At 36.7% G+C, this 15,747-nt stretch overlaps 1 protein-coding gene across 2 annotated transcripts; it reads right to left on the bottom strand.

The window, feature by feature from the left end:
* Positions 1 to 289: 289 nt before the first annotated feature.
* On the bottom strand, positions 290 to 4,423 carry LOC102156133 (E3 ubiquitin-protein ligase Topors-like). Of its 2 annotated transcripts, none has more exons than XM_038552991.1 (2): positions 4,366 to 4,423; positions 290 to 2,669 (listed from the first exon to the last, which is right to left on the bottom strand). In XM_038552991.1, exons 1-2 carry the CDS (start codon positions 4,395 to 4,397, stop codon positions 467 to 469), a joined length of 2,235 nt encoding a protein of 744 aa, XP_038408919.1. In that variant the 5' UTR covers positions 4,398 to 4,423; the 3' UTR covers positions 290 to 466. The 2 variants fall into 2 exon arrangements, with proteins under 2 accessions (XP_038408919.1, XP_038408920.1); XM_038552992.1 differs by having other exon boundaries at positions 290 to 2,927; positions 4,366 to 4,422.
* Positions 4,424 to 15,747: the final 11,324 nt, after the last annotated feature.

Here is a 15,747-nt window from a genome sequence, read left to right as displayed (position 1 = left end):
ATATTTAATAAATATATTTTATAGAACTTATAGATTATATATATTTTAAAAATAAAAAATATACAATTTTTTATATACAGATTTTTTCAAATGTTATTTAAAAAATAACATTTGTGTTTAGTAATACTTAATATGTATAACTTGTGTTAAGTAATGTATACTCCTATCGTTAGTATAGTCTGTGATGTTTGCAACTTTGAGCAAATAATCTTTATGGTTAAATCTAGCAACTAAGAAAAGCCAAATATTTTAAGAACTCAGTTCATAAGGGAAAAAATTCAGACTGAAATAATATTTACATATATGGCCAATTTAATAATATGTATTTGTCTCTACAAGAAGCCTTAAATTTAATTCATCAGGCTTTTAGTTCCAGTTACAAAGCAATGGGACGAATCCCTTTTCCAGGTTATATTAATACTTTCCAAGATCCTTGGTAGGCTAGTCGAATAGACTGATTTGCTTTTCAAAATAATTTGCACCCCTGTGTTTCTAATATTTTGTCTCCTTTATGTTCATTTTTGGCCCAGTGACATTTCTGAAGGCCTGAATTCTCCTTTTTCTTTTGGATTTGCCTCCTGCCGGAAGGTGCATACTCAGAAAGACTACTCTTCTGCCTTACATCATTCGGATCCCTGACTTCATCACTGACTTCCTTTGCGGTTTTTGTACCTAGACATTGGCATTTGTTTTTTCGGCGCCTAACTGCTCTGGTTTTGCCAGCTCTAGGAAATGTAGTTTTTTGCCTCATCTCTTGTTTACTTGGGGATCTATGTTTCTCAATCTGTAGGCGTGTGAGGCTATTACAGTGGCTTCCAGCTTGGGAAGTACTCTCACTTTTAGAAGAACACTTGGGTCTCTTCCCAGCAGTTGAAGGCCGTTTCACATACTGGACTGTGGTCAAAGATGCTCTCCCACAGTTTGATTCATAACTATGCACATCCTTCTCTTTTGAGTGGTTACAGCATATATTTTGGATGAAGCGTTCACTTCTGTGGCTTCCTCTCAGAGAGGGATTACTTGATTCTCTGCTTAACGATCTCTTTGTAAACCCAACACACCAAGATTTGGATCTGTGAGAACTGGACCTTGACTGTCTTTGAATTCTTCTACTGAAATGTGAACCAACTTCTGCAAATTGGGAGGACTGTTTGCTCTTCAGTCTCTTTTTTCTGAAAGAGCTCAGTTTCCTACTATTTCTCCCAGAAGAAAGAGCAGTTTCTGAAATGCAACTCCAAGAAGGGTCACTCTTTCTGGATTTGCAACTTAACAAGGATCTTTCTCTGAGTAGTTGTCTTTGAAAAATCTTTGGTGAAGAATCTGAGTATTTAATTTTGTCTGCTTCTTTTTTCTTGAAATTGATCTGCTGGCCAGGGCTCAAAATCTTTCCTTCTCTTAGACTGTACTGACATGGCTGCCCCTGACTAAAAACTTCTGGGGGACTGAAAGTATGTGCAGTTGTATCATTCTTTCCCAGATCCTGGACATGATCAGGAAGCAACTTTATCCCTTCTGTTTTCCTCTCTTGAACCTTTTTTTTGCAATTCTGTAAGCCTGGGCCCCTTTCCCTTGGTGTAGTATAATTCAAGAATATATTGTTAGTAGAAGTTGTGCCTTTTTCATCACCTGATTCTGATTTGTCTTTGATCCAAGCATGGATTTTGCTTGATATTTTATGATGTTGTAGTGGCATTTCAGATTTTTTCAAAGACGAGTTACCATTTGGAAACTGTTTCAAGCCTGACAGAGGCTTCTGTTCATTTTTCCATTGCCCTTGAGTGTTTCCAGACTGCCCTGTATCATGTTGAGATGCCAGTAGAACCTGATCCTTAGACAAAGGCAAAACAGAATCTGATTCTATGGACTTCTTTTTAACCCATGGTGAAACAGACGGACATTGATAGATGGCTCGTTGGTCATAGGTCTCCATTTTATAAGGTGAATGAACAAAACTAATAAACTCATGCAGAAAATGGTGGGTGTGTTGTTGGAGATAAGGCTCCAAGAGGTGAATGAAGGACTCACTGTCCAGATCATATTGTGTCATGTGATGGAGAATGGTGGCTAGGATATTCTTCACTGTATAACCATAATCTCCATAAACAGCTGTTAGTTCCCGTTTCAGCCAGGGAACCAGCCGGTGTAGACAACGAGGATTTCTCTTGAAATAATTAGCCGACAGGTGCTTTTCATGTCTGTAGCCTTGGACATGTGTCACCCAAATTCCAGAATAATACAGAGCTCTTCTGAACTTCATGACCACCTGATCTCTAAAGCGGCCTACAGATGTGGAGTTTGGCTGGAACTTCCCACTATCCCCAAACTCCCTCAGTAATTCTTGGACAGTCAACTCTCTCAACGGCCTGATTTTCCTTGAAATGCCCTCAGGGTTCAGACTGAGGTAATTGTTTTTAGAAGACTCCACATAGTTTTCTTCCTCTGAGGGAAGAAATCCTGAGTCCTCTTTGGTGTCATTCTGTGGCCTGGTGGAACAACACTGAGGAGGAAAGCACCGTACACCAGAAGAAAGCATGGACTTCTTTCTTGATCTTAAATATAGAGAGTCATTACTACTCTTGTTGAAACAGGGATTCCAGTCAGGCTCATTCTGAGTACTCTCCAGGCAGTTAGAACACTCACAGTCAGATGAGAAATCAAATGGCATTGCCCTGAAAAGATTATATTTCAGTTGTATATAAGAAAAATTGGTTCAAATCAGTTCCTTATATGGCATGAAAAATATCTATTAAAAACATTTCATGCATATTTCTGTAATATCTCTCCATGGAATAAATTCTAGAACAAGGTTAAGAAACAAACTATTCCCTAAAATTAATAATAATATGCTCAATAAAACCTATTATAGAAAAGCTTGAGGATTCAGGCACACTGATTTTTTTTCCTTCTCACTCTAATTGTTGCAAATGCTGAAAAACAAATTGGAGATATCAAAATTTAAGTATTATATTCTTTAACTTAGAAATTCTAGAGATTTATAAGTCTAGAGGTTTATTCTAGATATACAAATCAACAAATATACACATGTTGACTATTCTGAGGTTATCTTTGTGATAACAAAAGACTGAGAACAACATAAATATCCATTAATCGGGAACTTGCTAGATAAATGATGGTTTATCCATAGTATTTGATATGTAGCCATTCATTTAAAAAAGGTAAACCTGTATGTACTAATATGAGAAGATGGCTGAATATGCTGTTAAAGGAAAATGTTTATATAGAAGTATTTTAGACTTTTATCAAATCTTAGAGAGTAATCATTTCTGGCAGTTTTGTGAAACTTAAAAAATTGTCTCACTAGGAATAACAAAATAATGCTAGCTAATATAATATATATCTAATTATAAATATATCTATATTTATAAATATATCTTGAGTAAATTAGTAAAATTCTGAGAGGCAAAAAAAAATTATATAGGAATCCAGAGAGGGACGTGAGTGCTGGCACCACTTAGATGCCTGTAATCGGTTGTCCTTGAGCTTCAATTCTGAAATTTTTTTTTTTTAATTTACTTATGATAGTCACACAGAGAGAGAGAGAGAGAGAGGCAGAGACACAGGCAGAGGGAGAAGCAGGCTCCATGCACCGGGAGCCCGACATGGGATTTGATCCCAGGTCTCCAGGATCGCACCCTGGGCCAAAGGCAGGTGCCAAACCGCTGCGCCACCCAGGGATCCCTTGAGCTTCAATTCTGATAGCACTGTTAGTTAGCTACAGATGACAGGAGGCAAAGAATGGACTCTGTCCAAAGGTGAAGGTATAATAGGAAGCCTCTGTATAAGTCTATATACCTGAATGTCTACATTCTCACTGAAAGGTGAATTAGAAAGAAAAGAAAAAAAAGAAAAGAAAAGAAAAGAAAAGAAAAGAAAAGAAAAGAAAAAAAGAAAAGAAAAGACCCACATGAAAGTATGCAGAAAATTTTAGCTGAGATTGTGTAACCCAAAATAATTATGTCTGCAGAGTAAATTCAATCAGTTATCAAAAAAAAAGGTTTAAGTTGGTAGTGACCCCAGACAATTGGCAGAAGCAAATATGCCTTCTCCCTATATAAGCACTACTAAACCCAAGTCTCATGACAACATTTCCCCTAAGTGAATTCACAATCAAAAATCCCTAACAAGCAAAAACTAAGCTCTTATAAACATGAAGCCACAGAAATAACAGGGAGCAAAGTTGGCTCCTAAGAGAATCAGAAAATAAAAATAGAATACACAGGATTTGCATAATTGTCATCCTTTCCATGAGGCTTCAAGATGTTTTCTGAAGGTAATGTTTTCATTAAGTCTTGATTCATCTTGAAAAACAAAAATAACTGAAATTACATTATTTAGCAAACTTACCTGCTAGAGGATCTGAAGGTGTCCACACTCATTTGAGCCTTAGCTGCTATTTTGTTTGCCTTAGAGACAGAATTTAGAACACTAGGCAAGTTCTGCTATGGACTGGGGGAGGGATAGCTCCAAGTTTTCCATAGAGTTTGACATCTTATATTTCCCAGAAATGTCCCAAGTTATGTTAAGATGCAAGCCCTGAATAGAATAGGATTCAAATCCATGACTTAAAGGTTTTCAAGAACTCTTTATTTTCTAATATATTTTCCAATCAGAGCCAACATTGTAACAAGTGCTCTGACTCAAAGTAGGAGCAGCAAATGGAACATAGGTGTTCCTAATGAATAAATTTTTCAAAACAATAGTTACTATCTTAATATTTATTTATGTATTTATTTATTTTTAAAGATTTCATTTTTATTTATTATTTATTCATGATAGACATAGAGAGAGTGAGAGGCAGAGACACAGGCAGAGGGAGAAGCAGGCTCCATGCTGGGAGCCCAACGCGGGACTCGATTCTGGAACTCCAGGATCATGCCCTGAACCGAAGGTGGCACTAAACCGCTGAGCTACCCAGGGATCCTCTAGCCTAATATTTAGATTTAAATTATTGTGTCAGAAAGTTGCTCCTTTCCCTTTAAATGCAAGACATGAATAAACTTTTAGCATATATGCAAGGTAATTAACAAACATTTTGGTTGTTTGTGTACAAAATTTGGGGCTCAAAATTGTTAGAATGTATTATGGGGGGGGCGACCTTTATTTTTGATAGCTAAATACCACTTATACAGGCAGCACAACTGGAAGGTCACTCCAAAGGATTTTTTTTTTTTTTTTTTTTTTTTTTGCTTACTCATGTTATACTACTTTCAAGTTTAGTCTTGTGTACTAAGATTATTCAACTTCTCTCAGATCTAGAATAAAAACAATTTAGCTCATGAGATATCTAAGGGGTTTAATGAGCTACTTTGTGCTAGTGCTTGATACCTAATAGCAGTTCAATAGAACCTCATTTTAGTGTTATTTTTAGTCAATTTCATTATAGGTCCCCAGGATAGTACATCTCTTTTTAAAAGCATGTGTTTTGGGAGCCTGGGTAGCTCGGTGGTTGAGCATCTGCCTTCGGCCCAGGGCATGATCCTGGAGTCCCCGGATCGAGTCCCACATGGGGCTCCCTGCGGGGAGCCTGCTTTTCCCTCTGCCTGTGTCTCCACCTCTCTTTCTGTGTCTCTCATGAATAAATAAATAATTTTTTTTTAAAAAGCATGTGTTTTGTGTGATTTTATAATCCAGAATAATACCATTTCTGGTACCCTCAGAAGTATACGGTAATATAGAACCGTATATCCTCATAATCATCATGCCTATGTCAGTATTATATAAGTGAAAGAACAGCATAGACATGACTCAAATGAGGCCACCTGGGTGGCTCAGTGGATGAGCATCTGCCTTTAGCTCAGATAGTGATCCTAGGGTCCTGGGATTGAGTCTTACATCAGGCTCCGCAGAGGGAACCTGCTTCTTCCTCTGCCTATGTATCTGCCTTTCTTTGTGTCTCTCATGAATAAATAAATAAAATCTTTTTTTAAAAAGACTCAAATGAGATAATAGATGTAAAATGTAGTTTGTAAAATACAGTGCTTATTAGAAATAAAATGGCCTCAAAAGATAACCTTGTCTGTACACCACACACTTAGCACAGGAGGAAAAAAAAAAAGGATCTGTTCAAAGGAAGAGAGAACTAAAGGACTAAAGGAAGGATGTGAGAGAGCAAGGGAAGAAGGAAGAGAGAGTCATTTAAGTTTCTTTTTTAGATGCTTATATTTTAGTCTATCTCCATTTTTTTTCTACCATCAATGTCTCCCTTTATTCCTTCTTATTTTTATTTCCTCAGCTCCTAAATACATTCTGAAAATTCTGAAAGGAAGAGGTTGTTGGGAAACAGATGTGTTGGCATCCAGTGTGAGAATATTTTAGGTTTAGGAAGATCTTAACTTGGCAATGACCAGATGATGCTGTTGGGGAGGAAAATTTTTATTTTATTATTTTTAAAAAATTTTTTAAAAATTTTTATTTATTTATGATAGTCACACAGAGAGAGAGAGAGAGAGAGAGAGGCAGGCAGAGACATAGGCAGAGGGAGAAGCAGGCTCCATGCACCGGGAGCCCGACGTGGGATTCGATTCCGGGTCTCCAGGATCTCGCCCTGGGCCAAAGGCAGGCGCCAAACCGCTGCGCCACCCAGGGATCCCTATTTTATTTTTTAAGGTTCTTCTGGATGGTCTAAGAATTAAATTGACATGAAACAGATTAACAGGAGAAAATAAAATTTAATAATGTACATACAAGGGATCCACATAAATGTGAGAGATTCCAGAAACAGGCAACATGAGGTATATGTGTTATTCTGGCCTCAGGAATAGGGATAAGGGCCTGGGGCTTCAAAGTGAAGGAATGCAATTCACAGAAAGAATGGGAAGAATACATATTTGGTAAACAAATGTTTCCTGGGCCATCCAGAAACAATGGGACATAGAGAGGACTTTGGTCAAAGTATGCCTGGCTAAGTTCCTAGTCATGTATATAACTATATATAATAAATGATAGCTCCTATTCTGCAAAAGGTCCTTTATCTAAATTCTTTCAAGGAGTTAGGAGGGAAGCAAAAAAGAAATACTTCTTGAGTCTTCTGTTTCTTAAAAATAATCAGCCTAAAATAATTCACATGCCAAAGAGACACTTTTTGGGGTGGCAAGTTTTGCTCCCCTACAATGCTGCACAATTAATCTGATTGTGAGAAAGCAAGATCCTTTATTTTCCTACATGAGTCCTGAGCTAGCTAGCTACTTGAAAGTGTTGCTCACCTAGCTCTAAGTTTCATGGCTCTGAGCAGTTTCTTCTTGTAAACACTATCAGGTCCAGACACTATTCTTTGTTCTGTTTTGTAGAATGTGAAGCACGATTCCTGAGCCACTAGCTGCCAGTATCACCACCGACCCAAGGACAACAATCAAACATGTCTCAAATGTATTACTGAATGTCCCCTAGGGAGGCAAAATTGGCCTCAATATTGAAAATCACTCCTGACAGGATAAAATTATTGTCTTTTGAGATAGGGTGTTCCTCACAGGAGCTAACAGCAGTTCTTCTACCAAGAAGTTGTAGTACAGGTATTTGTGAGAAGGATCAAGGGTAAATTCATTGAAAGAGCATGCTTTTTGAAGCGAAAAGATCTGAGCTTCAATTTTGAGTTATTTAATTTAGATTTTTCGTAAGCAACTTAGTTACTTAGTTCTCTGAGTTTTATTTACATAATCTACATACTAGAGCATGGAAGCTTACTTCATAGCACTTACCATCAACAACATATTAAACATATATGTGGCTGTTTCCTCTCTGCCTTTACTAGAATATAAGCTCCATGAAGAAAGAAGGCTGAAATCTTTGGTTTATTACACTATGGGTCCCTCATTACTTAGAACAAATCTGACACATTGAAAGAACTCATATATATTTGTTGAATAACACAAACTCCAGTGTCCAGTATACAGTAGGTATCAGCACTTGTGCTTACTCTCAGTTCTCATTATTTTAGGTAGTTATGGTCTCTAAAGTCATCACAAACACTGAATTAGCAAAATTTGAACCATTGCTTCTAGGGGAAGTAGGGGGATTTGATTCCTTTGAGCCTCTGGTGGTGCTTTCATCAACAGAATAGTACGTGACTTTGCATCTGTTCACAGACATTCTATATATATTGTTAAGTCATTAACATTGAACCCATGGCCAATAACATGATAACTCACGCCTGAATGACACTACTCTAACACGTGTGTTTTCTTCATAAAGCACATCAGGGTTTTCTTGCACTTTGGAAAACTAGACATTGTTTCAGCATTATGCTTGGTGGGTTTTTTTAAGCTGCAAAATTGTCCCCTACAAAACACAAACATGTGAAAACAATGGCGCTGAATAAACTGCGGAAAGTAATAATCAATAAACTTGTTTATAAATAAATAATAAATAAACGTGTTTATAGTGTGAAAGCTGAAACAAGAAAATTTCTTTCATCAGTGTTTTATAGTTTTTAGAGTACAGATATTTCACCTCTTTGGTTAAGTTATTCCTAGTTATCGTTACTTCTGGTACATTTGTGAATGGAATTGTTCTCTTAATTTCTCTTTCTGCTTCTTCATTATTGGTGTATAGAAAGACAACAGAAGTGGTGCCTGGGTGGCTCAGTTGTTGCATGTCTGTCTTTGGCTCACATTGTGATCTCAGGGCTCTGGGATGGAGTCCTGCATCACAATCCTCATGGGGAGCCTGCTTCTCCCTCTGCCTATGTCTCTGCCTCTTTCTCTGTGTCTCTCATGAATAAATAAATAAAATCTTAAAAAAGGCAACAGATTCCTGTACATTGATTTTGCATACTATGACTTTATCAAATTTATTTTTCAATTTAAGTAATTTTTTAGTCCATCTTTTGAGTTTTCTATATATAGTGCCATGTCATCCAGTGAAAGTCTTACTTCCTCCTTAATGATTTGAATGCCTTTTATTTGCTTTTATTGTCTGATTGCTGTGGCTAGGACTTCTAGTACAATGTTGGATAAATGTGGTAAGAGTGGGGGTGCCTGAGTAGCTTAGTTGGTTAAATGTCCGACTCCTGTTTTCAGCTCAGATCATGATCTCATGGCTCTGGGATCAAGCCTCATGTCAGGCTCTGTGCTCAGAGTGAACTCTGCTTTTCCTCCTCCCCTTCTCTCTTTCTCTGTCTCTATCCTTGATAGATAAATAGATAGATAGATAGATAGATAGATAGATAGATAGATAGATAAAAAAAAAAAACTGATGAGAGTGAACATCCTTGTTTTTTTCTTGACTTTAGGAGAAAAGCTCTCATTTTTTCCCTGTCGAAGATGATGTTAGCTTTAGGTTTTTCATATATGGCCTTTATTATGTTGAGGTATGTTCCCTCTTTCCCTACTTTGTTGAGGGTTTTCATCATGAATGAACGTTATATTTTGTCCAAATGTTGTTTCTTCATCTATTAAAATGATCACCTATTGAGTTTCTTATTGATGGATGTATCACATTGATTAATTTGTGAATATTGAACTACTTTGTGACAAGAATAAATCACACTTAATTGTGGTAAATGATTTTTTAAAGTATTATGGGATTCAGTTTGTTAGTGTTTTGTTGAAGATTTTTGCATCTATGTTCCCCAGGGATATTGGCCTATACTTCTCTTTTTTAGTGGAGTCTTTATCTGGTTTTGGTATCAGACTAATGCTGGCCTCACAGAATGAATTTGGAGGTTTTCCTTCCTTTTTTATCTTATGGAATACTTTTGAAAAAAAAAAAAAAAGACATTTGGTACAATTTACCTGTGAGGCCATCTGGTCCTGGACTTTTGCTTTTTGGGTTTTTTGATTGCGGATTCCATTTCTTTGCTGATTATCAGTAAGTTCAAATTTTCTATTTCTTCCTGTTTTAGTTTTGGTAATTTATATGTTTTTAGGAATTTATCCATTTGTTCTAGAGTGTCCAGTTTGTTGGCACATAGTTTTTCATAATGTTCTTTTAAAATTGTTTGTATTTTTGTGGTGTTGGTAGTTATTTCTCCTTTCTCATTTATGACTTTATTTATTTGAGATCTTTCTTTTTTTTTCTTAATAAGCCTGGCTAGAGGTTTATCAATTTTATTGATTTTTTTCCCCAAGAACCAGTTCCTGGTATCATTGATCTATTCTATTATTCTTTTCATTTCTATCTCATTTATTTCTGCTCTAATACTCATTATTTTTTTCCTTCTGCTGGTTTTATATTTTGTTTATTGTTCTTTTTCTAGCTCCACTAGGTGTAAGCATAGTTATTTTATTTGATATTTTCCTTATTTCTTGAAGTAGGCCAGTATTGCTATAAACATCCCTCTTAGAACTGCTTTTGCTACATCCTCAAGTTTTTGGACCATTGTGTTTTCATTTTCAATTTCAATTGTTTCTGTATACTTTTTATTCTTTTATTACCTAGTTGACCCATTCATTGTTTAGTAATATGTTATTTAACTCTCCATGTATTTGTGGTGGTTCCAGATTTTTTTTCTTGTGTTGACTTCTAGTTTCATAGTGTTGTGGTTAGAAAAGATACATGGTATGACTTTAATCTGCTTGAATTTGTTTAGGCTGGTTTTGCAGGCTAATATATGACCAACTCTGGAGAATGTTCCCTGTACACTTGAAAAGAATGTGTATTCTGCTGTTTTAGGATGGCATATTCTGAATATATCTGTTAAATCCATCTGTTCTAGTGTGTCATTCAAAGTCATTATTTCCTTGTTTATTTTCTATTTAGATGCAAATTGGAGTTAAAGTCCCCTATTGTTATGTTATAATCAATTCATTCTTTTATATTTGTTATTGTCTTATGTATTTGAGTGGTCCTATGCTGGTGCCTAAATATGACAGTTGTTATATCTTCTTGTTGGATTGTCCCCTTTACTATTATATAGTATTTTTCTTTGTCTTTTGCCAAAGTCTTTATTTTAAAGTCTATTTTGTCCAGTATAAGTATTGCTACTCCAGCTTTCTCTTGACATCCATTTGCATGATAGATATTTCTCCATCCTCTCACTTTTAATCTGCAGATGTCTTTAGGTCTAATAAGAGTCTCTTATAGGCAGCATATAGATGAGTCTTCTTTTTTTTTATCCATCTGTCACTTTTTTGATTGGAATATTTATTTACATTCAACGTAATTATTAATAGATATGTATTTATTGCCATTTTATTACCTTTTTTATAGTTGTTTCTGATGATTTCTCTAATCCTTTCTTGTCCTTTTGTGTTTTGCTAATTTTCTTTAGTGATATATTTGGATTTCTTTCTCTTTATTCTTTGCATTTTTTTTTTTTTTTTTTTGGTTTTTGATATATGGTTACCATCAAGTTTATAACCCCTCTGCATATAGGAGTCTAATGAGTTGATGACCATATACATTTGAACCCATTCTTTTCTCTTCCCCATTATTAAAATATATGTTATTATATTTTATATCCTTTTTTGTGAATTACTTGACTCATTTTTTAACAAAAATATTCATTTTTATGGATTTTATGTTTCCAACCTTTATACTGTCACTTTGGGTCTCTGCTTTCCACTCAAGGTGTCACCTTTAATATTTCTTGCAGAACTAGTTTAGTGGCCACAAACATCATTAGTTTGTCTGGGAAATATTTTTTCTTTCCTGATATTCCAAATGATAGCTTTACTGGATATTCTTGGTTGCACATTTTCCCCATTCAACACTTTGAATGTATTGTGCCACTTTCTTCTGGCTTGGAAAGTTTCTACTGAGAAATTCCCTAATAGCCTTATGGGTTTTCCCCTGTAAGTTACTAATTTCTTTTGTCTTGCTGCTTTTAAGATATTTTCTTCATCACTATATTTTGTCAATTTAATTACAATACGTCTTGGTGTGGATCTGCTTTTTTTTTTTTTTTACTTTGTTGGGGGTTCTCTATGCCTCCTAAATCTGGATGTGTTTCCTTCCCCATATTAGGGAAATTTTCAGCTGTTATTTCTTGAAATGAATTTTCTGCCGCATTTCCTCTCTCTTCTTTCTTCTGAGACTTCTGTAATATGAATGTTATGTTTGATGGAGTCACTGAATTCCCTAAATCTATTCTCATTCTGCATATTTTTTTTCTCTCTTTTGTTCAACTTTATTACTTTTCATTGCTCTGTATTCTAGGTCACTAGTTTATTTCTCTGCTTCTTCCATCCTGCTATTCATTTAATCAAGTGTGGTTTTCATTTCATTTAGTGAGCCCTTTATTTCTGCTATGTTATTACTTATCTCTGTTTTAAGTGTCCCATTCATGTCTTCCCCTCTTTTCTCAAGTCCAGTGAGTAGCCTTATGATCATTGCTTTAAATTCTCTATTAGAAATGTTACTTTTATCTCTTTTGCTTAGATCTCTGGCCATGACCTTGTCCTGTTCTTTCATTTGGGATAAATTTATCTGTTTCCTTATTCTGTCTGCTTCTCTTTGTTTCTCTGTCTTAAGAAAGTTAGATATGTCTTCTGCTCTTGAAAGTAGTGAATTTACAAGGAGGAGGTCCTGGGGTGTTCTATAGTGCAGTGCAGAATAGGGGTGTTCACCAAAACCTGGCACTTCAGGAAAGTATCCTATGTGTATTGCTTACACCTGGCACTTCAGGAAAGTATCCTATGTGTATTGCTTACACCTTGTTGTTGTGTCTAAGTCATTTTTCCTTTCAGTATAAGCATCTGTACTGACTCTGCCTGTTGTGGGCTGTGCTAGCTTTCCGTGGTGTTAGTGGGACCCAGGCAGGTCATCTCTGTGGGGCCATGCCCACTGGGAAGGGTTAGCAAAATTTGTTGAGCTACTAGTCTTATGCTATATCCTCTAAACCACTCCTGCAGCTGGGGGCTGTGCACCATGGTGGTGGGGGTGCATGGCAGGATGTGGCAGGTAGTGGCAACTGTGCTCCTGGCATCTGAGCCCAGCATGTGACAGTGGCTGAGGGTATGCAGCTGGCACAGTGCAACTTCGGGATGCTATGCACTGCAGCAGCTGTACATCCAGCTGCTGGATATGGCACACAACAGTGGCTGGGGACTATGGCTGAGCACCATGCTGCAGCTGGGCATGCTGTGTACCTGGCATAGGGGTAGGGCATGCACATAGCTTTAACAAAATTTGTACTGAGCCCTGGGCCAAGGTTACAAGTTTCTGTGCAACCCCACCTCCCACAGGTGGCTCTATGTTTATATTGGGGGGTGATTGAGGAAAATGGCACCTGCCAACTCCCTCATTTTTAAAGAAGTCCCTCAACATGCTCAGAAATCAGTATGAATAGATCTATCTCCCTTTTGCACCCAGTGTTATGTAAACTGTCATTTTTACATTGCCTCTCTACACAGGCTGCTATCTCTTTAGGCAGTGACCCAGCTGTCACTCACTCCCCAGGCTCACCCAGCACTGGTCAGCTGATTTTTAAAGCCCCAGGCTCCCAGTCCCAGTAGTTTTACGAACTCACAGAATTCAACCCCTCTGGTTTTTCAAACCACACATTATGGGGGTTAGTCTTCCTTGTATGAGCTCCCTGGTGTGAGGGCCCATTTCTCTGCCCTCTTCCTGCATGCTGTTCCTTTCCTTCTGCTAGCAGCCTCACTAGGGCTTTCTGAGCTTTCTAACCTTTCAGATGCAGCTTTCTCTTTTCTAGTTTATTCTACTAGTCTTCAGATCTTTCTCTGATTTATTGACTTGGATGTGAATATTATCTAGTTGTAAATATAGGACAAGGTGAACTCAGAATCATCCTACTCTACCTAATTTTCCCAAACTCCTCCAAGAACTAACCCTTTCATCATTATATAATGTCCCTCTTTATCTCTGAAAGTTTTCCTTGTTCTTAAGTCTGCTTTGTTTGAAATTTATATATCAACTTCAACTTCTTCTTCTGAGTAGCATTAGTTTGGTATGTCTTTCTTCATCTCTTTACTTTTAGTCTAAGTCCTTATATTTAGAAAGAATTTCTTGTAGACTACATAGAGTTGGGTCATGCTTTTTTCACCCATTCTGACAATGTCTGTTTTTTATTGGTGTGTTTAGACCCTTCAGATTTAAAATAATTATTGATATTTTTGCTTTAATGTCTACCATGTGTTTTCTATTTGTTGCATTTATTTTTGTTTCCTCTTTTTTTTTTTTTTTGGTACTTCATTTGATTTTCACAAATACTCAATGAGGAAAGCATCTCATACTAATCCCCACTTATTCATGAGGAAATGAAGATTACTAAAATTAAGTGATTTAGCCAAGATTACACCGGACAAAAATAATGGAGCCAAAATTTGAAAGTTGATAGTGTTCTTTACTTGACTGAACATTATGTCCCTTAGACTGAGCAATTTCAGCAATAAAATTGTGATAAAGCCTTCAAATCAAGTAAAACTATATCATCAGAATCTCTAAAATCTTTGTGCCTCCCCAAGGCTTTTTTTTCCTCTCCAAAACTAACCTGGGAACGAGGTATTAAGAACTTAGAGTCTTTGCTCTAGTTAAACTAAAACACCGTGAATAAACCAGCAGTTTATCATAAATTCTAACAAGGTTAGCATGAACAAAAGGGGGGAAAGGAGTTTTTAGCCTCATTCATGCAGAGACTAGAATTATCCATAGAAACCAAGCCTATAGTTTCAGGGTGCCAGTTTTCTTAAAGAGTAAGAAAGAAATTTAGCCCTATTCTCAGGCCAGGCTGTTCAGTTTTATTTTCCCATTGACTGAGGTCATTTAAAATGATTGTTACAAGCTCGCTCCTGGATCACCATCTATTTTCCTATAAAAGTGCTTTTCTCCCTGCTTCTGTGGGGAAGAGAGCAAAGACAGAACTGGACTTGGGCCCAAACCATAATTTTAGTAATTACTAAACCAAGTGACTGCAGCCATAATTGAGTCATTCAAAGCCAAATGGTAGCAGTAATTAGTTTGTCAAATTTGAATAAAAGAGCTTTTTTGGAGGGAACAAGTAGAGTTGAGCTAAGGAGGACTGAACTGTCAGCCATGAAGTAAGAGACTTTTTCCAAGCGGAGAGGGTCTTCCCAGCACCATGGTTCTCTTGTGTGACAGTGATAGATGTTCCTCGTTACAGATTATGGCCTTGTCACATTTAAACTAATCTCTCTTCATGTCTTCAGGCCCTACTTATTCCCCTGGGCAGCAGTCATCAATTTACATGAGAACACCTAGGGAAACGTGGAATCTATTTATCACACTTGTTCAGAGTGTACTAACAGCGACTTCAAACAAAGCATGGATCCACATTTCAATCGGGCTTCCCCTTTGAGCATCATAAATAGTGTCAAAGAAAGGTATCATTAAGAAAATGGATGGAAGAGAAGGGAGAGACTCCTGAGAACTACGGAAGTCAGTGAACTCCACCTTCATATGACCAGCCCAGTGTGTATAGAATCCAACATGATTTAAACTTCCTAGATTTCTTTTAAATTTTCTAGACTTCCTATAAACCTCATAGAGTCACCTTACTTGTGGATCACCACTTCAGCATGCTAGTTGATCATAAAGAGGCCACCGTAGGTTGGGAATATAGAAGCAAGATAAGCAGAGTTCATTTCTGAAAATCTTCTTCCCTCCAATTCATCAACTATAGCCCACATTCAATTATTTGCTTCATTACAAACATATTCCCTACTATCTCTTGACAAGTTCTGTGTTCCTTCTAGTGAGATTGGTGAGTAGTATCTTTGTCCAAAGTTGAGTTTTCCTCACTGTTTTCAAGGGATGTGATTTCTTCCCAAAGTCATAAATGTCTCAGAGTTTGCTAACAATATAAATGAC

This window comes from Canis lupus, chromosome 11 (genome assembly GCF_011100685.1).
Source record: "Canis lupus familiaris isolate Mischka breed German Shepherd chromosome 11, alternate assembly UU_Cfam_GSD_1.0, whole genome shotgun sequence".
In the NCBI taxonomy this organism is placed as follows: Eukaryota; Metazoa; Chordata; class Mammalia; order Carnivora; family Canidae; genus Canis; species Canis lupus.
Note: the sequence above shows the minus strand (reverse complement) of the source record. Positions and strands in the feature narration are given on the sequence as shown.

Excerpts from the sequence above, each read along its gene's own strand:
- LOC102156133 (XM_038552991.1), bottom strand. The coding sequence starts at position 4,397 with ATGAGTGTGGACACCTTCAGATCCTCTAGCAG. Across the intron at positions 2,670-4,365 it reads ACCTTCAGATCCTCTAGCAG|GGCAATGCCATTTGATTTCT; the intron begins GTAAGTTTGCTA and ends TAATCTTTTCAG.